Source organism: Acomys minous, assembly GCF_964271855.1.
Source record: "Acomys minous genome assembly, chromosome: 18".
Taxonomy (NCBI): Eukaryota; Metazoa; Chordata; class Mammalia; order Rodentia; family Muridae; genus Acomys; species Acomys minous.
Window position 1 is genome coordinate 41,943,145 of NC_140501.1, and position 26,963 is coordinate 41,970,107.

At 42.7% G+C, this 26,963-nt stretch overlaps 1 protein-coding gene across 4 annotated transcripts in view; it reads right to left on the minus strand.

The window, feature by feature from the left end:
• The window catches only part of EPSTI1 (epithelial stromal interaction 1), a 103,137-nt gene extending 78,218 nt beyond the window's left edge, over positions 1 to 24,919 (minus strand). For 3 of the 4 annotated variants that reach the window (XM_084767965.1, XM_084767964.1, XM_084767962.1), the window contains exon 1: positions 13,184 to 13,601. In XM_084767965.1, coding sequence (XP_084624091.1) covers positions 13,184 to 13,350 — 167 coding nt within the window. In that variant the 5' untranslated portion in view covers positions 13,351 to 13,601. Of the gene's footprint in view, positions 1 to 13,183; positions 13,602 to 24,838 lie in introns of those variants that run through there. The other variant, XM_084767963.1, reaches the window with a different exon arrangement.
• Positions 24,920 to 26,963: the final 2,044 nt, after the last annotated feature.

Consider the following 26,963-nt stretch of genomic DNA (forward strand, 5'->3'; position numbering starts at 1 on the left):
GGTCTTTATCGAGAAAAGAGTACACCTGCCTCTCAAGGTTCCAGGTAGATGGAACAGCCGGGTTAGTTGGCCGAAGTAGTGTATGAGTCAAGTCTCAGGTCCTAAGGAGGCTGGATGAATACTTCAGGGTAGGACTTCAATACTAGCTAGGAAACGGAGTAAGATTTCTCCCTCAGAACAACCACAGAGATTCAGAACACATGAATCTAAAGGTAAGAGTTGAAGAGAGCAGGGAGCTGTGGCAAGGCTTCCTTCTAAAGAATACTCAATAGAGTAGATGGTCAAATAGGCTACACGTTTCCCTCTTTTTACTTCCATTCAACTTAAACTTAAGACTCTTCATGTGTTACCTCTAGCACATAAAACCAGAACCCCTACATCTAGTGCTGTATATATACCTCAGCCCATGCAAAGAGTGCTTAAGAGTAAATGGCTTATTTTTAACTTTGAATGTCATACACAAGACAATATAAAAAAATAACATTTAAAAGCTCCTCAAATCCCACTTCTCAAATTACTGTTTTATTTGGCTGAATTTCCATTCAATCTGTGTTTTCTACTTTTTGTTGTTTTCAGTTGAGACAAAAATCTCATCATGTTTCCAGCCCCGGCTTTGTACTTACTAAGTAGTTCAGGTTGGCCTCAAACTCACCACCATCTTCCTGCTTCAAACTCCCAAATACTAGGATTTCAGGTGTGTATCAGCACAACCAGCTATGTTCTCGACAGTCTGTAATCATCTTAAGGCCCAATTTTCTATCTTATGTTTCATTTTTAAATGGTTTCTCCATTAAGTTACATGCATATCATGCTTAAACGAAGTAGTTTCATAGTATGTCCTAACCTAACATTTAACTATGTCATTTGTTTCAGACATTCACTATTTCAAATAGTCCTGTAGTTTGTACCAAACAAAGCTTTGCACAGAGCACTGTCTAGGGAATCCTACCAGACCTCTCAAATAAGCACATGGGGCCAGGAGAATGACCCCACTTAGACTTCCTGCCGTACAGTGGCTCTCTACTTACATTTTCAAAGACCCACAGAGATGTAGGTCTGCATCATATGATTGGTCCCCACTCTTCAGCCTCATCCTCCCTCAGTTTTCAAACTAGAAGAGATGTTGGCCCTTCCCAAGGTGTATCTTCACTTCCTCCCAAACCATCCAGGTGTCCATGTGCCTGCCTAGAAGACTATAGTCCCCAACCTTTACAGCTAAGTGTGACGTCATGATTGCTTTGGGGCATTGACATGCTAGTAGAGGCACCAAGAAAGATTTCTAGGCTGGCACTTTTAACCTGAGACTGTTAGATTAGGCTTTGGGTTGCATTTCCCTTCCTGGAAGGGTTGAGATGAGAGATGATGCTCAGCTAGCTGAACAGTCTCCCCTCCAACTGCAAAGCTCCTGCATTTAGTGATGATGACGACAACGTAGCGTCAGACCACCTGGGTTGACATCCCACTACTCCCTCACCGACAACTTTCAGCAAACTACTTAGTCCTTCTATTCTTTTTTTTTTTTTAATGGGGATAACTATTCACTTCATAGGTAGAAAATGCTTCACATGATTTCAGGGTCCAAAAAGAAGGCTAAGCAGGTAAAAAGTGCTTGCCACATAAGCTTGACAGCCTGAGTTTGGTTCCTGTAATCCATAGTGGAAGACAGAAACTACCAAAAAGTATGTAGCTCTGACCTCCAAACGTATGCCATGGCAAGTGTGTACCACACTACATTCTTACACAATACACACAGACATATAACCCTCATAACAGTAAACTTAATTTAAAAAACAATATCAGAAAGTAACAGGAGCTGAAGTAGTAGCTTAACTATTTAGAGTGTTCTCTGCTCTTCCTGAGGACCTCAGTTCTGTTCTCGACAACCACATGCAGTGGCTCACTACTGCCTGCAACTCTAGATCCAGGCGGTCTGACGTCCTCTTTTATTTTTTGAGATGCCTGCACACGTGTGATACGCATACAGAAATCATGCACACACGCACTTAGATAAGTTTATTTTAATTAAAAATAATTTAATTATTTTATTATAAATATTTATTTTAATTAAATTACTTTAACCACCTCCAGGCATTTTTATTTTTTAGGAAAAAACCTAAAGAAAGCTTTATTTTAGAATGCCTGTGAGGAAGAACTGTTTCACATGCACTGCTGATAACCATATACAATATATAATGGCCATTTTAGGTACTAGGCCCTCATCCATCACTAGTCCATCCTCCTCTCATGTTATGAATTAATCCCTTTTTGCATCTTTATCATAAATATGTGTAGTTTTTCTACACTCTTCTCACAACCTTAGTCCTGGTTCATCACACTAACATCTATCTCAAGGTTTCTTGATTCTTTTCGATGTGACGCAGCAGGAATAAGACCCACTGCGTGAAACAAAATAGGATATGAGAGAGATACCTTTAAAGATTAGTAAATATTACTCCCCTGCGTGCAGCAGCATAGTTCTGAGCCCCGGCTTGGCTCCTTAGTTTATTGAAATAAAACAGACCTACAGTAAACTGCAAAATCTTAAGTCTATAGCTCTGTGAAAAAACAAAAACAAAAACAAAAAACAAAAAACAAACCGTCTATTAAGTCCTCAGTGTTCCAAAGGAGAAAGGCAAAAAGAGGCAGAGAGACAAAGCAAGCTTTAGGATATTATGAAGAATTACTCTTCCCCAATTGTTTATTTTAAAATTCTTTAGAAGCCTTGGGCTGGGGTTGGGGTTTGACTCAGGGGTAGAGGAGGGTTTGTTCAGTATATACGGGGCACGGGTTTCACACACACACACACACACACACACACACACACACACACACACACACAAAGGCTAACAAACAACACTAATAAGATAAGGACCGTCATGCTCTACTTGCAGTCATCAGTTCTGAATGATTTACATATTTATCTCTGTCTCCAAACTGCAGGGTCATGGAATATAATCCCTCAACACTTTAGCATGAACCTCCAAGGGGGAAAAAAAAAAGACTTTATCCTCCTTATACATAAAAACATTATCATACCCAAGGAACTCACCTACCTGTAACTGTAGTCAGATTTCAAAACTGTCTCATTTAATTCTTCCCTCCTGTCACCTCATCCTGGAATTAGCCATGAATTTCTCATGTCTCTGCAGACCATTAATCTAGGACAATGTCCTTGGCTTTTTTCCTTTCATGGCTGGCATCCTTAAAAAGTCTGAGTATGCTGTCTGAGAGCATGTCTCAGGATCCGGAGGCAGGAGGAGTTACTCTTAGGGAAAGGATTAATACCAGCAGCTGAGAGGCCTAGACGGGAGAATCAATCTCTCTCCCTCTGTCTCTCTGTCTCTGTCTCTCTGTCTCTCTTGCTCTCTCTCAGAGAGAGAGAGAGAGAGAGAGAGAGAGAGAGAGAGAGAGAGTGTGTGTGTGTGTGTGTGTGTGTGTGTGTGTGTGTGTGTGTGTGTATGTGTATATAAATTCATCGCCATCTCTTGACAGTATAACCAAAGAGCACAGAGCACAGTGAATCTTCCTTCCTTTCTTTACAAGATTTCTTCCAGCCAATGTAGTCCAAACTGGACTTTAATGATCTTCCTGCCTCAGAGTTCTAAATGCTAAGATATGTGCCACCACACCCAGCTCTAGCCCTGGAATTTTAATGATGGCAACTATCTTGAATTTTTCTATATTATTTTAATAGATTGTTTTTTAATCTTCCCAATGAGGGGTGGGGGGGTGGGCAGAGACTACAAATATTCCAGAACAAAGGAGCCATCACAGCTGATTTTCTGATGAAGAATGAACCTTCCTAAGCAGTCTGGTCCTTTTGATTATTTTTTTTTCCTCCTAAGCTTTTGTTTCAGATTCAAAAAACATGCTGAATAGATGCCAATTAACCTTAACAACATCGATAACCTTACAGCACTCCACTGACTTTGAAGTGAGTCACCTTACTGTGTGATTGAGCTAAGTTTCATTTTTCCCCCTCATTTCTGCAACACTTCTACTGATTATTATAGGTATTATGCATTTCTGGGCTTTCATCATCCCGTTGATTTATTGTTTCACTGTTGCAGCTGTCAAAGGCTTTTTGAAAAATGTTCATTCATTTTTGATGATACTGTATTTGAACAAAAATGATTGCTCCCCAAGACTTGACAGATCACAAGGTCTACCACAAAGAGGTACAGGGTGTATAGTATGTGTGCGCGCACACACACACACACACACACAAAGGTGGAAATTCATTCTAACAGAACCATAATTTGTACCTTCTTCCTCCATAAACAGGAAGGTAAATGTGATTTAATCAAACTGAAATGTCTTTCTTTCCATCCACTCTAGCAAACTCCTTCTGCACACAGAGCTATGCTTTTCAAACTGTAGGAGGTAACCCACTAATGCGATGACTTTATTTTTAATGAACAAGAATAGAAGGCGGGGACTGGAGAGATTACTTAGCGGGTAAGAAGAGCCGTAGCTCTGCCATCACGAGGACCTTAGTTCAAATCTCCAACACACATGTAAGAAGCTAGGCATGGCTGCTCTGTATGCTTGTAGTCTCAGCACTGAGGAGGCAGGGAGGGGTGGGCAGGTCCAGGGAGTTCATTGGCCAGCTTGCCAGGGCAAAAAAACGTGAACTTACAATTCAATGAGAAACCCTGTCTCAGAGCAGTAAGACAGGGAGTGTCAGAGAAATGCACCCAACATCCTCTGCTCTGACTTCCCCATGGATGTGCATACATGTACAAACTCACATGTATGTCACACACACACACACACACACACACACACACACACAAGAATAAAAAAATGTCAATATGTCAAGTGTAGTGAGAATCATTCCATAAAATTCCTTTTCAGTTGTATGTATCTTCATATATACTAATATATGTTTTAAATCAGATATCATCAAACAAATTGTTCACTGTAGACTTCGGTCACAAGTCACCATGTACATGAGGTTGCTTAGAGATGGTGACAACAACTTGCTCTAATAGGAGGCAACCAATCTGTGTATCATTTGTAGAAGGCATCAAAGCAAAGGAGATTCACACACACACACACACACACACACAGAGAGAGAGAGAGAGAGAGAGAGAGAGAGAGAGAGAGAGAGAGAGGGAGAGGAAGAGAGAGAGAGAGAGAGAGAGAGAGAGAGACAGAGAGAGAGACAGAGAGAGAGACAGAGAGAGAGACAGACAGACAGACTAACTTCAAACTACTTTTCTAAGTTATTCAGAAAATAACTTAGAAATAGTGATTCAGGGCACATTTTTCCACAACATGGCACCTTGGCATTTGAGAAAATAGAAGCAGGAAGGTCTGCCTTTCCCCATCCCTAAAAGCACAACAAGAAGAACGTCTCTAACCTCTAGAGTCAGTAGGTTGTAAGCCCCACAATGCAAAGTCCTCTTCCCTACATGCGAAGACATGAAAAATCTGAACGAAGGGCCCTCCTCTGTTTCCTCACTTTATTATAGGTTTATTAGTTACTAACTAATCTTTTCCAGCCAATCACATAGCTACAAACTGTCCACCTCCCATCAAACCTATGAATAAAAATAAGGTGTGGTGGTAATGTACCAAATGTCTCTTACAGGGCCATGCTTTGGACACTTGGTGCCCAGCTTGTGGTAGTATCTTATTTTTACTTATTTTTTTATTTTTAGATGTTTAGTTTTTATCTTATGTGTGTGTTGGCTTTATATAAGTATTCACACCACATGCATGCCTGATGACGTTGGAGATCAGAAAAGGATATGGGATCACCTAGAACTATAGTACCTGATGATTATAAGCCACCATGTAGGCACCAGGAACTGAAGCCAGGTCCCCTCTAAGAGCAACAAATGCCCACTGCTGTGCCATCTTTCAACTCCCTTGTGGCACTATATTATAATATATAAAGTCTTTAAGAGACGGGACCAGCCCAGTAGCAGCAGAGCTCTTGTGGCAAACCTTTGAAAGATATGAACACTTTTGTTCTGATTCCAGGCCATATTTCTTTTGTCCTACATGTGGTCATGTTGTCACAAGCCTCTATCATATACTCCACCCACCATGAAATGGGCCACCTTGAAGACCTATTCCCTTAAAACCATGAGCCAAAGTAAGTCCTTCCTCCCTTAAGTTGCTTTGGCCAAGCAGCCTGTCATGATAAGGGGAAAAAGTGACTACTATATAAGATGTCCCTGTGTCTTCCTGTCATCATTCTGAAGGCTCCTGTACCACATATAACTTAATAATCAAATTTGTATTCCTTTCTCTTGTATGTCTGACTTTGTTGGCTAAAGAAATTGCCTCTCCCTGTGAAGCTGTGAGTACCTCATTGCCACTTCTGTATTGGTACTCTCTCTGACATACTGAATTTTCCTTAGGGTGGTCATAAAACAATAAGTAAGCAGGCACCTTTGCTATCACTTCCTCCCCCACCTCCTGAGCAGTTTCTACTTTGGTAGAAAGACCTGGGTTTGAGTTCTAGCTGCTGACTAGGAAAAGCAACAGAAACTTGGAAAACTCATTTAATCTTCCAAGTCTTACTTTCCCCATCTGTCAGGTGGCAAAGTGTTTATTTTGAAGATAAAATTCAATAATGTTCATGTCACTCTTAGTACAAGATCTAAGGCATAGCTTGGCATTTGAGATATTTGAAGTGCTTCTTTTTTTTTTTTTTAGCTATTTGTTTTTCCAGTGATACTGGCTTGGACATAGGGCTTCATGTGTACTAGGTAAGCACTCTACCACTACAAGCGAAAGGTGAACCTAGTATACATGAATAACACAACTGATTTGTTATTTTGGTACTTGGCCTATTTTGCTTTTTGTGGTTATTTTGAGGGGCACTCAACTTTAATTGAGGCCACAGCTAATTTACATCATGCTATTACAATATTGCAATGCTCAACACATTTATCATTCCAAGAATAAACCGTGTAAGCAGAGCTGGACTAATTAGTTGGCTATTAGAATCTGGTAGTAGTTGAGGTACCTGCCCAGCTCATTGAACTGCATCGTTATCATTAAGAGGTAAACGCTTCGCTATCTGTTGCGTTACAGAGTTCCTAAGGGTTGATGGGCCTTGTCTAGGAGTTGAGTTGAAGAATCCCCCTAATGAATAGCCATCCATATTGAGCCATCGGGAAGATTGCTCGTTAGGACAATCATTGAGTGCTTCTGATGTACTATAACTTCATAACACTGAAAGAAGTTTCTACACTATCCAGTTCTCTATCTCCTGGAAGAATAAGCCTGATGCTTTCATGCCATTTAGCATCTACTGACAAAAAAAAAAAAAAAAAAAAAAAACCAACTTACTTTATTTTAATCACATGGAGACAGGAAATTGAAATCTGGAGCACTGTGGTGAGGAGGAAATAGTAAATTGGTTTTATAATAACTACCAATGTGTTGCTTGAAAGCTGGGGGTACTGGAGCATATCTGCAATGTAGCTAAGAAAGCTGAAGGAAAAGGATTACATGTTCAAAGCTAATATGGACTATCCAGTGCGTTCAGGGTATTGGGAGCCATCTACAAAGATTCGTCCTCTAAAAGCCAAAATTAACAAACAAACAAGGGTGGGGGGGGGAGAAAAGCAAACCTCATAGTTTAGTTTTCCCTGTCCCTGTGACAAGATACCCTGACAAGAAAAATTCAAGGAAGTGTTAGTTTTAGTTATTGTTCTACTGTCATGACAAAACACCATGACCAAGACAATGTATAAAATAAAACATTTAGTTTAAGACTCAGTTCTAGGGGTAGCAAAACCCATGGCCATCACGGCAGGCAGCACAGCAGTAAGCAGGTAGGCCTGGCAGTGAAGGAGTAGCTGAGAGCTACTACACGTTGAGACAACCACAACATGGCAAAGAGAGAGGCTAACTGAAATGGAGTGGGATTTTTATACCACAAAGCCCACCCATAGCGACACCTCCTCCAACAAGGCCACACCTCCTAATCCTTCCCAAACAGTTCCACTCACTGTGGAAACAAGCATTGAAAAATATGAGACTGTGGGGGCCAATTTCATTCAGACCATCATTGGTTCATTTTGGCTCACAGTTCAAGAGGACAGTCCGTCACAACAGGGAGGTCAAGACCACTGGAACTTAAAACAGCTGGTAATGTAGCATTCACAGTCAGGAAGATGAATACTCATACTCAGATAGTTTCCTCCTTTTTATAAAATCCTGTACTCAAGGCCAGAGTATAATGCTACCTTCTTTTAGGGTGTGTCTTCCCTTCTCAATTAACCTAATCAAAATAATCCCTCAGAGGCTTGCCCAGAACCTAATCTAATCTGCATAAATCCTTCCCAGGTGTTACTGTAGACTTGTCTCCTAGATAATTTCAAGTCCTGTCAAGTTGACAATCTAATCATCAGAACCTACAAAACAAGCATAAATATGCATACAATTCAGTTTAAATATCCTATTTCAGGAAATATTTTCCTGCCCTGAAAACCAGCTGAGATATTGGCTTTCCTTTGTAGTGCATATAAAGATTTACTTGCATACTTATTGCAGAAGTATCTGTCCCATCAGCTAGATTTAAAAAACAAAAAAAGTCCTTATGAACTTTGCTAATAGGTAATTGTTCTAATATTTTAAAATATCCAGATAGAGAGATCCTCTGCTACTAAGCAATTGTTAGCATATGTGAGGCACTGTTGTGCAGTAAACATTTCAGAAGTATTTGTTATTATTGCTGTTCCATCTTTAAGTCCCTATAGTATTCCATATATAGTAGACCACAAATGTGTTAGGGTGGACTGAATTTGTGTATAAATTTGCGTATAACGGCAACTACTGTGTAGTGAAGTTCTACATCATAGGGCCATTTTCAGAATGTCTTTTTATTATTTTTATTTTTTAAAACAGAATCAGGCTTTTATCACTAACACAGGCAAGAGCCTATTGGCCACAATTGGGTACAATCAGGCTGGAAATCTGTACCCCTAATACCCATGTCGACGGAGGTGACATTTGCTCAGAAGCAAGCAAAATAGCAAAAGAGAGAATGAAAAACTTCTTTGTATTACACGTTTACATAAGGTTGTTGTTTCTCTTTAAATCCAAGTGAACAGTTTATAATAGTTGGAGACAAGGTACATACAACCAGGTTAAAAAAAAAATTCTTAGCCTATCTGGTAGTCTATCACAGTTCAGGAATCATTGATTTAAAAAAATTTTAAAGTTTTTTTTTTTTTTTTTTTTTTTTACTCATTGCCTTAATTACTTTTCTATTGCTATAATAAAGACCATGACCAAAAGTATTTGGGGGAGGGTGGGGGCAAAGGTATTATACTTTCATATCACAGTCGGCCATCAAAAGATATCAGGGAAGGAAGTCAGGAAGGAAATTGGGGTCAGGAACTGGAGCAGAGGCCGTTGAGGAAGTTTGCTCATGGCTTGCTCAGCCTGTTTTCTTATAGAACCCAGAACCACCAGCCCAGGGATGACACCACCCACAGCGGGCTGGGCCCTCCTAGTCAATCATCAATCTGGAAATTGTACCATAGGCTTGCCCACAGGCTGATCTGTTGGGGGCATTTTCTCATTTAAGGTTCCCTCTTCCCAAATGACTCTTTTCTGTCAAGTTGTCACAAAACTCCCAGCACAATTGACTTCCTGTCAGCTTTATATGCAAATGCATCAATGTAAAACCAAAATGTTGTTGTCCCCAAGATGCCAGTAATATCAATATCATCATATAAAACATATTCCAAACTTTAAAAGTCACACAATCATTCCAAATTCAAGCACTTTAGACTCTAAAATGTCCAGTTTCTGTAAAACATCAAAGTCTCTCTAATATTTCAGCGTTTCTAAAACTCAAGCATCTCTTTAAAATTCCAAAATGGGTGGACTCCTGTGAAATAAAAAAAACAAATTACACAACTTCATAGATCCTAGATGGAAGAGTGAGGACAGTCTGACAATCAAAGCAAAGCAAACCCAAAGTCAATGGTATCAAAAGTTCAGTGTTAAGCAGGGTGTGGTGGTGCACACCTGTACTCCCAGCACATGGGAGGCCGAGGCAGGCAGTTCTCTGTGAGTTCAAGGCTGGCCTGGTCTCCAAAGCCAGTCCAGGACAGTCAGGGATACACAGAGAAACCCTGTCTCAAAAAAGAAAAAAAGTTCAGTATTTAGCTTCTGGGACCCCACTTACAACCCTCCAGACCCCAGGAGATCTGGATAGCTAGCGCCACTTCTTGGCCCCATCCTCTGCAGCACACATAGCTTGTCTCCTAGGCTGAGGCTGGCTCTACTCTGCAGCTGCTACTGTCCTTGGCAGTCATCCTGTGGTACTGGCTTCTCCAAAGTGTTCAGAGATCCACTATAACTGGGCTGCATATTCACCAATAGCTGCTCCTGGGCTCTCTTTGGGGACTTCAACCCTGACACCTGGTGCCAGGCCTCATCTTCTCTCCATGAGGCCATCATGCCTCCAAAGTGCCACCAAGATGACTCTTACACATTACCAGCTCTGGCTGCAAGCACAAGGTACAGCCTTGTTCACCTCTGGACCACAGTTTCAATGTTGACTCTGCCAAGACACATCCCAAAAGATTGTGCCTCAATGATGCTGGTCTCTTTTTAACCACAGATAATTCTTCAGTCCCAGATGACTAGTATTGATGGTCCCAGCAAACCAAAGGCTTTATTTAGTGTAGTAGTTTGTAATTCAAAATTTCAAATGGCCTTGGTAGAGTCTTCAAGGAACTCTTAAACTTCCCTCTGGCCCTTCAAAGTCAGGCCTCCTTCATCTATACTGCTCTCAGCATTATCTTTCAAGTTCCCATAACAGCTCATTAATTCCAAATATCCAAGGCCTTTTCTCACCCAAAGTTCCAAAGTCCTTCCACCATCCTCCCAAAAACCCATGGTCAGATCTGCCACAGCAATACCTCACTTCTGGGACCAATTCTGTCTTAGTTTTCTATTGTTGTAATAAAACATCATAACCAGAAGCAACTTAGGAGGAAAGGGTTTTCTTTCATCTTAGAACTCTCAGGTCACAATCTGTCACCAAAGGAAGTCAGGGCAGGGACTCACGGGAGGAACCTGGAGGCAGGAGCTGATGCAGAAGCCATGGAGAAGTGCTGTATTGGCTTGTTCTCATTCTTTCTCAGCCTGCTTTCCTATAGCACTCAGGACCACTAGCCCAGGAGTGGCCCAACTCACACTGAGCTAGGCCCGCCCATGTTAATCCTCAATCAAGAAAATTCACCACAGGCTTGGCATAGCCCAATCCAGTGGGATCAATTTTCTCAATTGAGGTTCCCTCTTCCAAAAGGACTCTGGCTTGTGTCAAAATGGCACAAAACTACCAACACACTTGTGTATTTTGTTCATTTAGTAAGTCAGTGTGTTTTTTTTCAAGGCACAAACACTCAATGTAAGGGTGATAGCATCATCATCAACAAATGCTTGTTGAATGAAGTCATGCTGTCAGATTCCAACACTTACTGAACAGTGGCTTAAACGATGCTATTGTGTCACTTTTTGTAATAAGAAAACCAAGCCATACAGTACCTAAGCATGTTCTTCATAGAGCAAGTAACCACAGAACCAGAACATGAACTCATCTACTGGACACCAAAGCCCGTGTGCTTCATCTCCACATTGGATTCATTGCCCCAGTGAACTAACATAAGATTTGCACACAAATGAGGTTACATTTACCTCGATGACACAAATGAACTATTAAGGCACTTGGCATCCTCCTTTCTTGTTTTCAGTCATAAAAATCCTCTACCTTCTCTCCTCCAAATAAGTAAAAACCTTCCTAGTTCTTTGTTCGTTGTTTTTACTGAGAAGCCTTTTAGCACTCAAACACTCCCCTTGGCCTTACCAGTTCCATCAAGGAAGCAACTGAGAAAGTTGACACAGTGAATGAAGAAGGTACAAGCTGAATTCAGAGTGGTCCAACAAGACCATAGATACCAAACACCTACAGGGGAGTGCATCTCTAACACTCTGCTGACCACCCCTGACTCAAGAAAGTCTGTGAGAACTGAATTCTTTCAGGAATTTCTTGAATGGTCTAAAAGAAAACTGCCCCTTTCTGAGCAATTTGGTCCAGCATCTTGCTGGAGTAATTAGCGTCAAATCAGAAAACAGAAAGACAAAACTGCTTAGTGCTTATGAGATTATAGGAGCATACAAATAAGTGGTTATGTCTAAATGGATGCTTTCTGATGAAAGGCTTGGAAACGGATTTTTGTCATTAACCACTCATATGTGTGAGACCAGTTTATAGATATGTGACTTGAAGTTAATGAACTTCTATTGTGGTAAGACGCCAATTATTCCGAGAAAAATTCCACCATCTCTAATTGATCCCAGACCATCTGCCGAATCTAAGGTTAACTCCACACTGAATAGCATTATGACCTTGGTACTTTCAGAAGCTGGGGGATGAAAGACACTTTGCTGCTTATTGGTCATAAGGTTATGTAACTGTTCCTTAGCAACCAGCATTTGTCTTTCCTGCAACAAAGAAGTCCTCGCAAAGGGAGAAACTAAAAATAAAACCGTTTGGACAGTTCCAATTCGCAGAGGCAGCACTTCAAAGCGCAACGCTGAGTGAAAAAGAGCCCATTCCACCTGGTGCCAAGAGAGGGTCGCTGACACTCAGCGTAACATGCGTTCAGGACGCCATCAGTAGTCCTGAAGGCACAGATCATGATAAATGCCTCCTATGTGTTCCTGGGGTCTTCACTCCCAGCTATACTGATGCAAACTTGCTTTAAGGTTTTTTGGGTCCTCTGTAACTTTCCTTCTCTTTATCCTGGCAGCAGCACCATTTAGAGTCAGTCTCTCTCTCTCTCTCTCTCTCTCTCTCTCTCTCTCTCTCTCTCTCTCTCTCTCTCTCTCTCTCTCTCTCTCTCTCATAAAGAATAAAAAGCCCAGGTTACATACACCCACCCATCTTTTAATCCTAGAGCCAGACACAAGAGTGGAAGCAAGGATATGCTGCAAAGGTCTGCAAACTGTCAGATTCAAGGCATAATAAAGTAATTTATATGTAATTTCATCGAGGTAAATGATATTTAGCTCTCTTCAAAATCCCTGTTATGGGGCCTCCATGGTTTCAAACGCCAAAGACCTGGAAGGTACCTGGTGCCTGATTATGTCTGGGGCCAGAACTTCCTGACTCCAGGGCAGCTTGCTGAATACTCACCTCCTCTGCTCTGCGTGGCCTTGCCTCTCCATTTTAGAGTCCTTGGGAGCTGCCACCTCCAAACTCTTTTTCAGGTGTTTCTGCAGGCCCAGCTCCCTGTGCTGCCCATCCCCAGCATGGTCCCGGAAGAAGCCTGGGCCCAGCGCCCTGCTGCCTCCGGTGTACATAGCCTTTGAGGGAGGGATGCCGGGAAGGGCTCCTAGGAGGCTCGAGGAGAGGGTTCTGAAGAGCAAGGACAGCGGTTTTAACAGCTGAGTTTCGATTTCTCTCTAAGCACCCCCCAGGGTGTTGGGCCAGCAGAGAACTTCCTCATTTATTCTCTACCCTGGCCCCACTGGTTTTTTTTTCCCCCACAGTTCAACCGCCTGGGCTGAGCCTGCCTACAGCTCGGATGATGAACTGAGCTGGTGCTCTCAGCTACAGGTGAGTGAGTTCAGGCCTTCAGAACCACTGCATAGAGCGCCAGGGATCATTAAGATAAGCCCCAGCAGCCTCTGAGCTGGTGCAAAGTGATCAGAGTCCTGACAATACTTTAGAAACTGCTTAACAGGTGTCCCTAATTTGAGGTCACTGTTAGAGGCTGTGACTAAAGACATTAGATTAGGACAATAAACTCAATGAAACAAACAAACAAAAATGTCATTTGTTAGTTGTGACTGCTGTTTGAAGTCAGAAGAAAGCAAAGAGCCAACAGAGTCAGAGAGGCAAGTTGAGGGCTAGGCAGAGCTCTCTGCCTGATGTAATTAACAAAGCATTCAAGAAATTATGGATTAAATATCCTAAGCGCAGCTATCAGAGATCCCACTATATAGAAATGTTAAAAAAAAAAAAAGAAAACAAAACAAAACAAAACAAAACAGGCTTACAAAACTTCCTGTATGCCTTGGGATACAGTCTGGCATCCTTTGTTTTTGCTTTGTTTTGTTCCTAATGTAGTCATATGGCTGGGTCCATCACCTGGTCACAATGCTGGCCATGCCAAGATGTCTCACTCTCTTTCTGTATTCCAAGAAGCTGGTAAACAAACACCAACACAGTCACAAATGATAGGAAAGGAAGATGCATAAGCCTCATGGCCTAGAGAGCTAGGAAGTAGCCCTCTAATTCAGAAAAGACACATTTGAGAAGAAGCCACAAAGCCATGGGAGTTTACCAGGAGAAAATAAAAATAGCATTCTGACAGGGGAATCTGCCATCAAATTCTGTGGTGTATACCCATCCCAGTGATGGCCTGCCACAGAGCCCCTCTGCTTGGCAACTGGCCACCCAGAGCTGAACTGTCTTGCTTTATCGTTGGTGCTTATAGCAGAAAGACAAATGCTGGTGTGATAGCTAATGAAAGGATACAATTGAAAGGTAATTAAGCACAGGCGATAAGGAAGGAGAGGGTGTGGTTGTAGGAGTTAGGATTTCTGTGCACTACCAGCAAGGTATCAGAGTTCAGTGAAATAGGCCAAACTTTCTCCAAGTTAAAAGCACATCAGACCCAGGTGGTGGTGGTGCTGGTCGAATAGGTATGCAGGTGTGCACCCTAGAGTTTCTGACGCATCAAGTCTGGAGTCGGGGTAAGGAATTGTCCAACAATTCCAGTGTGGCTGAACCAGGACCATTCTATGAACCAGCACTGACGATAATGTAGAAGGCATCAGGGCTTTCCTCCATAGAGCAGAGGGCTAATGATATTTTTGAAGAAAGCCAAGGTGAAAAGGAGATGGAAAGATGAACAGGTTAAAATTAGGGAGAAGAACCTTCCAAAGTAGAGGTAGCACCAGGGGGAGCAGAAGAAAGGGGAGGGAGCCTTGGTACCACTCTGAGATCAACAGGAACATGTGCTGGCCCCAAGACAGAGATAAGTCTCTTCACTTCTCAGGGTCCCAGTCTCCTTGTCTGCGTCGTGTGACATGAAGTCACAATCTCAACCTTGTTGTTGTGAGGGCCAAGGAGATAATTCATACATTGGTTGTCAGAGTTGATTTGTTTTGCCTGCAGCAGACATCAGGCAAAGGCTAGAGACAGTTTTTAACCCCAGAAACCTGGAGGAAGAGGGATGCCCAGCATCCTGTGTGGAAAGGTCAAAAATATGCTCAACATAAAACACTGTTCACAGAACAGCCCCTACAGCCCCAAGTGCCCACAGCCCAGAAGCTACAAAGTCCTCACTCATGACAGACCTATCTCAAAGCTGCAGTAATGTTGCAGCCTCCACGAGGACTTTAGCATGAGTCTGCCTGGAGGCTAAACTCTTCCGAGTCATGGGTACTTAGGGGAATGCCACAGGGACTCTTGCTTCAAAGAGAAGATCACTATTTTGGCAGTTGCATTGGACTTAACATTTGAGAAAGGAAAAAGGCAAGTTAGGGGAAGCCCGCTCCCACGTCCAAAGAGCTAGGAATGGTGGTGCTGGTTTCAGGAATGCATTGGTTTGGCCCTGTTTGTCACACAACTCAAACATACTCTACCCTGAAGTCCTAAGCATGAGGCAGAATCAGAGGCCCACAAGCAATGCAGAAATTTCTAAGCCTGCTCGCTCTTCTGTTTAAACTCCTGTTTGTGATTCGCTATGACAGTAGGCACCTGCAGGCTTCTTTCGGATGTTCCAGAATGGGTTATCTGCTTGTATGTGACTCACTCTCTTGCCACCCACATATGTGTTTGTGTGTGTCAGTCTGACTTTTTACCGGGGTGACTGGGGTGTGTATACCTCTGTAGAGATGGATGCTGAAAAGAAACAGGGCTTGGGAACTTTCGGAAAACTTAGCATCCCTGTCTCTGCTCCAACCAAGTATTTTAATTCCTCGTCTCTCCTGGATACTGAGATGATGCCATGTTTCTTTCATGCAAGGATTCTATGGCTTTTACTGTTTGAAGGCCACCATACCCCAGAATGGTGAAGGAATATATTTTAGGGGACAAGAGACTGACCCAAAATCTAGTGAAACTGTTTTATTGCTTGAAATTTGACCAATTAGATACTCATCTAGGAAATGGTTGTCTTTAAAGATATTGCTGCCCTCGGGAAATATTCATTCACTTATTCCTTTGAGTAAATGAGTTTAATATGAGCAAAAGACATTTGGGGTTCGGAAGAGAGAATCAGAGTGAAAAGGAGAATTCACAAAATTATGCAAAGAAAAATGCTCTAAAATGACTGAAAATTTAGCAGTAAAGTGAGCAATCTTAGCCAGCCCAGTGAGCTTTAAGACAAGACCAAACCAAAAAGAAACTTCCACATTTTAGCTCACATGGGTTAATATATCCACATATGTCTTTCCCTCCCAAGGAAACCAAGGGGTTTGATTTTATTAGTTACTTTAGATTATCCTTTCATTGGTGTATATGAGTTTATAAAATGCAGAAGCTCTGAACCCTCTCCTGGTATGTAATGTCTTAATGAAAATGCTATTTTAAAAAAGCTGACTTAACATTTTTTTGCATTTATTCATTTATTTTGTTTGTTATGTGTGGGTGCATGCACTACCATGCTGCAGAGCTTATGTGGAAGATAAAGAGCCACTTGTGGAAATCTCTTCTCTTTCCATCATCTGGATTCTCAAAGAGTTGAACTCAGGTGATCTGGCTTGGCAGACAGTGCCTTTAAAATGAGCCATCTCAACAGTTTTGCTTCCTTAAATTTTATGCTTCACCAAGAAGTTATAGTAACACAGTTGGAGCCAGAGAAATAGGTCCTGTGGAGGACCTGAGCTCAGGTCCCAGCACCCACGTGGTGGCTACAGTTCTAGTCTTGGGGGATCTGACACCCTCCTTTTGCATCAAGCAACCAGGCAGTGTCTATAAATGTATGCAGGCTGGGCAGATGGCTCAATCGGTTTAGAGCACTAGTTGCTTTCCTAGGGGATCCAAGTGTGATTCCTGGGACCCACAGGGCCTTTCACAACAGTTTAACTGTAGTCCCAAGAGATGCCCTCTTCTATCCTCTATAGGCACTACATAGACGTGGTACACAGATTTCCACACAGGCAAAACACCCATATGTGTACAATAAAAATAGAGGTTTAAAAACTTTTTTAAAAAACACACGTACAGGAGGTGGTGGCGCACACCTTTAATCCCAGCACTTGGGAGGCAGAGGCAGGTGGATCGCTGTGAGTTCGAGGCCAGCCTGGTCTACAAAGTGAGTCCAGGACGGCCAAGGCTACACAGAGAAACCTTGTCTTGAAAAATCACATTATACATACATACATACATACATACATACACACGCACATACATATATACATTAAACAAAAAAACCACTCATACATATAAAATAAATAATTGTGTAAATTAAAGCAGTAAATCAAGGATAGCAATGATGCTAAAGCTGTTTTCCCCCACTTTGAGCAACGGAATTATGTAAATGTCACATATTCCTAAGCACCTCCTCACTTACAGTATGTGTATGCATGTACATGTTTGTACTGTGACAATTTCATGTTTCAACCATTGTTTTATAGGATGCCACAGTTACAAGTCTCCTCCAGTTCCTGCGAGGGGTGTTTACTGAGGAATAAGTGCACTTCCCCTGTTCTCCTGGGCACAGACGCCACTGTGGTAAATAGACAGCATTATTGTGCCTCCACGTTCATCACCTGTTTCCTTTTAAATACGAGGAAACAGAAACTCCAGGACATCACCTGACTTTCGAGGTAGTATACAAATTTGTAGCAGAAACAGAACGTGAAATTAGGCATTTCAAACCCAAGTCTGGCTTCTTGGGTTCTGTAAGACAAGTGCCACAAAATATATCTCTTGACAAAATTTACCATTTCAAATAGTATTCATTAAGAATAAAAGTCCCAACAATTAGCTATGCACTTTTTTCCAGAGCCAAAACACTTACAAGAGTTTCCTGACCTATCACAGTCATCGCTAACACATTAAAAATAACCCCATCCACCCTTCCGTGAGCCCCTATGATTTTGCTGGGATGATTTCTAGGGTATTAGACTAGTGAACGTCTTGTCAAATGCTCACTCCTGGCGAATGCAGTGAGTGGGGCCTAGACTAGTGAGGCTGCTGTGGAGGACAAAGGAGCACACTTAGTGGAAACCCACACTTCCACTGATGATGAGTATGTCTCTTGGCAAATGAGGGACTAGAAATTTGCTTTTAGTGACTTTCATCTGACAGAGGGCTCATTTCCGTGTTTGGAAATTCAGACCTGAGGGAAAGCTAGCAGCTGCATCCTGAGTTCTCACGCTGTGTGTGCTAGCTGTCACAAGATCTCTGTTGGTTGTGGGGCTGGAAAGAATTGCCCTTAACTTCAGAAACTTCTGCAGACTCCTGTCAGATACCTTGGCCTGGAGATTCCCTGGTGGTTTTTTATTAAAAAAAAAAAAAAAAAAGAGGGGGGGATAACTGATTCAAACAGAAACTATCTGACACTGTTCAGATTTCACCAAACACCTGTGCCTTCAAAAAAAAAAAATCTACTTTTAAGGTCTGACCTTCTAACTCTAAGCTAACAGTATGGTAAACTTCTAAGTCCTTTGCGAATATCTCCAAGTCTGTAAGAAAACAAGCAACCACATAGGAAAGGTGGGAGACACAAATGCAGAAAACCTAAGTTGGGACTTGGTGAAATCAATTAAGACATTCCTGTGAGATAGCAGTATAAATCATAGCCACCTGGCATGTCCCATCTACTCTTTCAAGGTTCACAAGGTCTGAATGAGACAACGATGGGAAAGTGGCTCATATATTACACCCTGCTGCCGCATAAACAGACACTTGCTTTTAAGCTATCAGTGCAAATTTTTTTTCTTTCTATTAATACATAAATTTGTCCTCAAAGGATTTTTTTTTCATTTTAATTCTCAATACCTTTAGCTTTCAATTTCTAACCCACTATAGAACCATATCCATAATGTGTTTTAAATTTAAACTCCTTTCAGATTAAAAACTAAGTAGGGGCCTGGAGAGATGGCTCAGCGGTTAAGAGCACTGTCTGTTCTTCCAGAGGTCCTGAGTTCAATTCCCAGCAACCACATGGTGACTCATGACCATCTAAAATGAGATCTGGTGCCCTCTTCTGGTGTGCGGGCATACATGCAGCCAGAATGCTGTACGTATAACAAATGAAAAACAAAACAAAACTTTGTACTTTTACAGACCAATATAGAACTGCCTAGCATAGGGCTGGTTCAGGAGATGGTAAATTTGAGGTCAGCCTGGACTACACAGTAAAACCTTGGCAAAAACAAAACAAAACAAAACAAAACAAAACAACAACCTGGCCCAGGAGCACACTTTGCAGTGAAGCTGAGACTCTCTTGTCACTGTCACTGCCGGATGGCACTAAGAACCGCATGCACAGTTTGTGGTTTGGCGCTCCCCTGACAGCTGCTGGAAGATGGTGGGAATTCCATTGCTGTGGGTTATCCCTGGGCTTCTGTTGGACCTACACAGGGAAGTCACCGTTTTAGAAATCCCCACAGCATCTGGAGGCTTCCGGGCTTGCAGTTAGGGTTGGAATCCCCCCCCCAATAATGTTGCTAGCATTTTTAGGGTTCAGGCCTAAGCCCTGTCAGCTGCCCCCTCCTCCATGGCCCAATTCAATTAACAAGTAATGGTGAAAAGCAGAGAGAGGAGATTCATTCGATGTAACCTCATTAAGAAGAAAACAAATATAAAAGGCCCAGTGAGCCCCTTTCCCAGGCCCATTGTCTGGCTCCTGATATTAGGTTTAAATAGAGGGCAAGAAGTATGCATGACCAATCTGTCCTGGTAGAGTGTGGTCCCGCCCCTCACTGACACATCATTGTCCAGACTCTTGGCTGCCATCCTGTAGGGTGTCAGCGTGAAATCTCTTTCTGGAGACATTTCCTTTCTCTTGGTACAAGGGCCTTAGCTTTTATATTTTTTCAGCATGAGATTTCTGGGGAATTCCAATTCCTCAGGGCTCCATGTCCATACACTTCTAACCAAAGGGAGGAACACAAAGATTGTAGAATATCTTTTCTGCTTTGGGAGTCTGAGAGATGGCTAGTAAATACCAGGACAGCCAAGATTACACAGAGAAACCCTGTCTCAAAAAACAAAAACAAAGCAAAACAACAACAACAACAAAAACCTTGCAAACATACTTGAGTCTCAGTTCCTAGGACCCTTATAAAAAGCCAAGCCCTGTCTGTAATCCCTGCACTGGGGAGGCAAAGATTGGAGAATTCCAGGGGCTTGATGGCTATTTAATGGGGGAGCTACAGGCCAATAAGAGATCCTGCCTCAAAAAACAAAAACAAAGGCTGAGAAGCAATTGAGAAAGACATCTGACATTGGCCTTTAGCCTCCATATGTACATGTACACATGTATGAACATATACATACAACAACATACAATGTAAAATACATATTTTCTAAGGCTGAATGGTTACAGGCTCAGCACATGACTTAGTATTCAAGATTCTTGATGCTGCATAGTAACCAACCAATCAACCAACCAACCATAATGCCCCCTTTCCTTAAGTTATCACTGAGACTATTCCTGGGACTGTAAAGTGAGGAGACAAAGGTTAGGTTGAGGTTACACACAGTCCGCAGGAAACACAGGATCCTAGCTTCATCTTCCTGTGAAGGACCATTCTCTGGGTGGCCAGAACGAGTTCTCTCATCTTTCTTGCTCCTAGTGCTCTCAGAACGTGCAGGGCTGTCGTGTCTAGGCACTTCCCTAAATAGCTTAGGCTTTCTTCTTGTCCCCCTTTCTCAACTTACAAAAGACCTGCCTGGAACTACCCAGAATTCCCTCCTCTCCTAGAAGCAGTGTGTTCTTCAGAGCTTTGTCCGGTGAGACACACCCTTGAAGTAAGTAACCTGCTGTCTGGGGTCACTTGACTGTGATGAAATATAAGAAATGGCCAGGCAAGACCCCCTCTATTCTGGGCAGTGTCCTTGAGTTGTTTGGGGAACAGCTCATGATAGAGCCAAGACTTCTGTCTTTGCTGTCTACATGTATGTAGTAAATTTGTTTTTACACAACTTGTGGCATATGAACATGATGACTCGATTCAGAAAAATAAGTAACCAGTACATGATGAACTTAAATAATGAACTTTGGGGGCTAGAGAGATGGCTCAGTGGTTAAGAGCGACGCCTGCTCTTCCAGAGGTCCTGAGTTCAATTCCCAGCAACCATATGGTGGCTCAGGACCATCTATAATGTGATCTGGTGCCCTCTTCCGGCCTGCAGGTGTGCATGAAGGCAGAACACTGTATACATAATTATAAATAAATCTTTAAAAAATAAATAAATAATGAACTTTGAGACAGTAGACACCGGTGGGTAGACCTCTGTTTGTGGAGGTTGGCCTAGGGATGACCTTTGCTTTTCTGAACAGGAGTGGAAGGACATTGTTTTCCAATGCTGAGCAGCAGTTTACAGCCAGCCACATGGTCGCAAGAGGTAGCAACTCAGACCCAACAAGGATTGCGATGCTCAGCAGACTAGAGTATAAATACCTTTTCAATTTGGGATTATTTTTTAATGAATGGTAGGTTTATTGGGGTGTGTGTGACCGCATCTTAAGTTGAGCAGCACCTGCCACAGTTAGAACCTCATTGAACTGTGTTATGTATACGTAAATACAAAATGCTTCATAGCACTTACCCAGGGTTTATATTCAATACATGTCATGATTATAATCAAGACCTTCAATAACTAAAATGAGTGAGGTACGGTGGCACAGGACTGTAATCCCAGCTCTGCGGGAAGGTGAAGTAAGAGGATCACAAGTTGAAGTCTGGCCTGGGCTAGAGAGAAAGTTCAAGGCCAACTTGGGCAACTTAGGGAGAAGAGGGACTGTCACTAAACTATGAAATGAGTTACAGAATTGGGGACAGCTCAAAGGAAGAACACTGGCCTGGGTTAAATAATAAATAAATAGATTTAAAAAAAAAAAAAAAGCAAGTCCTTTACCCAAATGGATAATAAACATATGAAAAGGAACTTCATTTGTCATGAAGAAAATACAAATTAAAACGAGGTATCACTATATTCTTAACAATATAGCTAAAATGAGTAAATAGCTACAATACGGCTAAAAGGATTACAGAAGAGCATATAAAACAACTAAATTTTTGTACTGTGCTGGTGGGCTTGTAAATTATCCCATCCCCTTAGGGAAACCTGAAAGAATATTTATGACTGAATATTTTCACATATAGACATCCCATTGTTAGGTTTACAGCATAACTGTGTGCCTATATTCATTAAAATCACGTGTGAAATGTTCAGGTTGGCATCATTCACTAGGCCACAAAACCAGAAATGGCTCCAGGGCCTATCTGTTGATAACTGCAGAAGACAGAGAATACGGGGACTTGTAACTTTCTAAAGTGCTGGGAATAAGTGACCATGAGTACTCAGCTATAGACGGGACAGCTTTGTAAGAGCCCATGCCATCCTAAGTCTCAAGGAACACTGAAGAAAAGAGGTGCGATGGTGTGAATGACAGTGTCCCTCATAGGCTTCCGTATCTGAATGCTTGATTCCCAGTTGGTGGAACTGTTTAGAAAGGATTAGGAGGTGTGGCCTTGTTAGAGGAGGTGTGTCACTGGGAGGTGGGCTTTGAATTTTCAAAAGCCCAGGCCAGTTTCTCTGTCTTTGTCTGTCTCTGTGTGTCTGTGTCTGCTGTATCTGTGTTTGTCTGTTTGTCTCTCTCTGCCCGCTGCTTGTGAACCAAATGCAAGCTTGCAGCTACTACCCTAAAGCCACCCCTGCCTGCCTGCTGCTATGCTCTCTGCCATGGTGGTCATGGACTCACACTCTGAAACCATAAGTGAGCCCCTAATTAAATGATTTCTTTTATAAGTTTCCTTGGTCATCGGGTCTCCTTGTGGCAATAGAAGAGTAACCAAGACAAGGGAGCAGAAAGAATATAAGAGCTGAAGGAGGAGGGGGGAGGGGGGAGGGGGGAGGGGGAGGAGGAGAAGGAAGAGAAGGAGGAGGGAGAAGAGGAAAAGGAGGAGGGGGAAGAGGAAGAGGAGGGGGAGGAGGAGGATGGGGAAGAGGAGGAGGAGGAGGGTGGCTTTAAAATGCTGACCTCTGGATATGATGTGGTCTCTGGACTCATGAATCAGTTCACAGAAACTAGATATTTGCGTAAGACCTACTCAAGGTCAACACAGTTAAATTTTCTAGCATGGAGTAGGGAGAAGCCCCTGCCACCCCCCGCCACCCACCCCCCCACTCCGTGCCTGCCCTCACTGAGGAGTCATTGGTCATTGTTGGTTGCTGAGGGAAGAAAAGTCACTTTTCTTTGTGTTGGAGGTGCCCGTTGAAAGACCACCCATGCCCAGAGGATGACCCTGCATCCATGAATACATGGGTAACACTAATTGGACTCGGTGGGCTATTTTTTTTAATGGAGAACAAAGTTTGGAGGATACTTAGGGGACACCAGGGGTAAAATGGAGGCAGAAGAGGACACATCAAGATCCATTATATGAATGCATTAAATTTTCAAAGAATAAAAAATAATTTTTAAATGATCAGTAACAAATGAATAAACCAGTGCAGCGGGTTCTAAACTTAATATTATATGTAAGGAAGTCTTGTATTTGTCACTTTCACATTCGTTTGCCACAGAGTAGCACCACGCGTAACCTGCTCTGCAGTGCAGACTGACCTGAAACTCACAATCCCCCTGCCTCCGCCTTCCAAGTGCTAGGATTACAGACGTGCACCCAGTATTATTTGTCTTTCAGTACCTATTAGCCATTATCTTTCATTCCTAACTCCTTTCACCTATGCATCCTATAGTGGCCAAACCATAGATTCAGCTACAGTAATAAAGGCCTAAAATGCTTGCCTGGAAGCTTGCTTTTAGGTACCAGTCCAAGCATATGCAAGTGGGGCCGCTATACTTTCTCCATAGTGGCAAGAGCCTGGTTTCCTTAAGTCCTGCTACTCTGCTTTCCCTGAGTTTTTACCCTTCTCTACATACCTAACCCAGCCAATAGGAAGGTGGAAAGGGAAGCAGAGGTGGGCAGGACCACTCCCTTTAAGTGTGCAACTTAACTACTTCACTCTTGCTGGTATTTTCCTGCCGAGACTTAGTTAGATGGCTAAACTAAATCTCAACAAGTCAAAGGCATCCAGTCTGAGTTAGATGCGCATGCTGCAGGAGCTATCCTTCTACTGTGACAGGGTCCTTCTCTCCCTGCATACATTTCTTTAAGCAGTCCCTTCCCTAGCCAACATGACTGCCTGGTTTCATTTCTAGCAATATGACCGCAGCTTTAGCTCACATCCTGTTTTTGCTCGTTTTGGGGGCTGACTGACATTATGACGGTAGCCAGGAACCGTGCAGCTTAGCTGTCTCTAAAGTTCCAAGTCATAGACAGCGAGCCAGGTATTCAAGCATGGCCATCTCAGTTTGGAGAAGCTGTGATGAGGTCATGAGTTCAGGGCTAGCATGAGGTTAACACAGCAAGCCTTTGCTTACATTATTTGGGAAAATAAATGTTTAATGTATTTTAAGCCCCACCATAGGGTAATAATTCTGTTACACAGCAACAGATAACTAAGACAACTAAGCGGGGACAGGGCGTGTAAAAGCAGAAAGCGAACTGGAAGTGAATGTAAGTATGGGATTCTACGTATAAGTCTAGAGGAAGTCTTACTTCTGGGCAAGGATTCATGGCGTTTATACTCACTCACCAGAGCCGCAGGGGGCCCCTGATGCACACGGCACCACCGAGACTGACCAACCGCCATCTTCGCGCTGCTCGCAGCAGCTCTTTGCTTACGGTTCTGATTAGGTCAACACTGTTCTGTGAAAGAGGGACAGCTTTCAGAAGGCAAAGAAAGCAAAGTATAGGGAGAAGTATTGAAATACTAGTTTAAACTGCTTCTAGTGGTTCACTTTGTTTCGGCTCACCAAGAGCCCGAGCCTGGACTTAAGCCAAACTTCCGCAGTGGTGGGAATTCCCACAGAGGATGCCGCAGTCTACCCAGACCGAGGGCCAGACAGGAGTCCAGGGAGTAGAGCATATTGGGATGGCGAGTCTAAAGCATGTACCAGAGGGACCCACAGAGGACCGCACTGCATCCCTCAGACAAACATGGAGAAAAAGAATGTTCCACTCACACGCTGGCGGCAAGGTGGGCAGGACATGAAATTTGCTTGAAGATCCGAGCGATCTAGTTGAGGTCTCTGTGAATGATCAGGCCCTGGCTTGGGGTCCAGCTGGCTGAAAAAGCCCTGCAGAGGGTTGGGCCGTGGTGCTCTGTAGTTTTCTACCTTGATACAGAAAGAAAGCAACAAGAACTTCGGGCCTTGTTGTCATTCCTTAGAACATCTGGCTGAGGACCTGGAGGATGTATGCACAACAAATATGGCGTCTTTATTGTTGCTTGTGACGGGACTGGTTGTATATGGTGTTGCTGAAGTGACATCAACTAGCCCCCAAGGCAGTTATAGTGAAATATGTTTACACCGCATCCTAAAACATAGGCTCTGGCGGTGAACTTAATACTTGACTTTTTCAGTAGAATATAGTAAAAGCAAAAATGGAAAAATGACTGGGGTAAGAAATTGTAACTGTCTAGACAGTCCTTTCCCAGCTCCTTCAAAAGGTACTTTCGGTTACTTATCTTGTACAGTTGAGCCTGCAAAGGTCACTATGTTCTGATGGCCGGAGTGCAGGGACACTGCACGATATTGTGAAAAGCGAAAGTGGACCCAAGGCACCTGAATCCCCGGTGGTTTCAGTAAATTAGCATGGTGATCATGTAGGGAAAACAAGAAAAAAAAATCCTAGCAAAGTAGTGCAGTTGGCAGATGGCAGCGTTGGAGGTTTGGGTATTTATTTTAGACTTAGACAAGCTAGCTGACTTGTCTCCAACCTTCACATAGTCACAGTCTGGCCACCAGAACAATTGGGACCAAAACAAAAACAGCATTTTTTTTTTCTCTTTCTTAATTTTATTTATCCAAAGTAGCTTTTTTTTTTTAAAGGCAAACAAACAAACAAAACAAAACAAATTCAAATACCCTCGCATCATCCTGCCACTCTTCCTTGTTGAGGCACATTTAATCCAAATGTGCTTCTGGGTAGGGAATGTCACTGCAGGCTTTTAAACGTGGTGGGAAGCAAACATTAATCCCACATACCCAGTTATGAACAGTAATGCGGAGATTTGGGCTTGAGCTCCATCAACAATCCTTTCTTCAAACCAGATGTTTGATTCTGACTGGAGTGCTGAGCTGCGTTCTAAGGAGATGACTGAAAGGAGAATTTTAAGAATTTTCAAGGCTCCCTTACTGGGGGATGGAGAAGTGGCTCAGGGGGTGCTTGCTGTGCAGCAAGGGGGATGAGTTCAGGTACCTAGCACCCCTGTGAAAACCCCAGTGCTGCATAAGGGAAGCCAGCAGGATCCCTGGGGCTTGCTAACCAGCCGTTCTAGCCAATTGGTTTCTTACCAATTGCCTAGAGAAACTCCTGAGAAACCCCATCTCAAAAATCAAAGGGACTGAACAGATGACTCAGTTTAAAAGTGCTTACTGGGCAGTCATGAGGACTGGAGTTCAGATCTCAGCACTCACATACCAAGCTGGGCACCCTGGGCACGCTGCAGGACACCTGATCCCATAGCAAACTGTGAAAACCTGTTTCTAATTGTTGTACGGGCCCAGTCTTTGATCCTAGAGCTTTCTGTTTACTGTAAAGAAGTATTTGTGGTGTGGCTCAGCTTTAGGATAAACCTTTAATCCAAGAGCTTTCTGTAAACAGGATTAAATAAAGTTGACCCTAGGTCAAGAGGTAGAGCAAGTAGCCAGAGT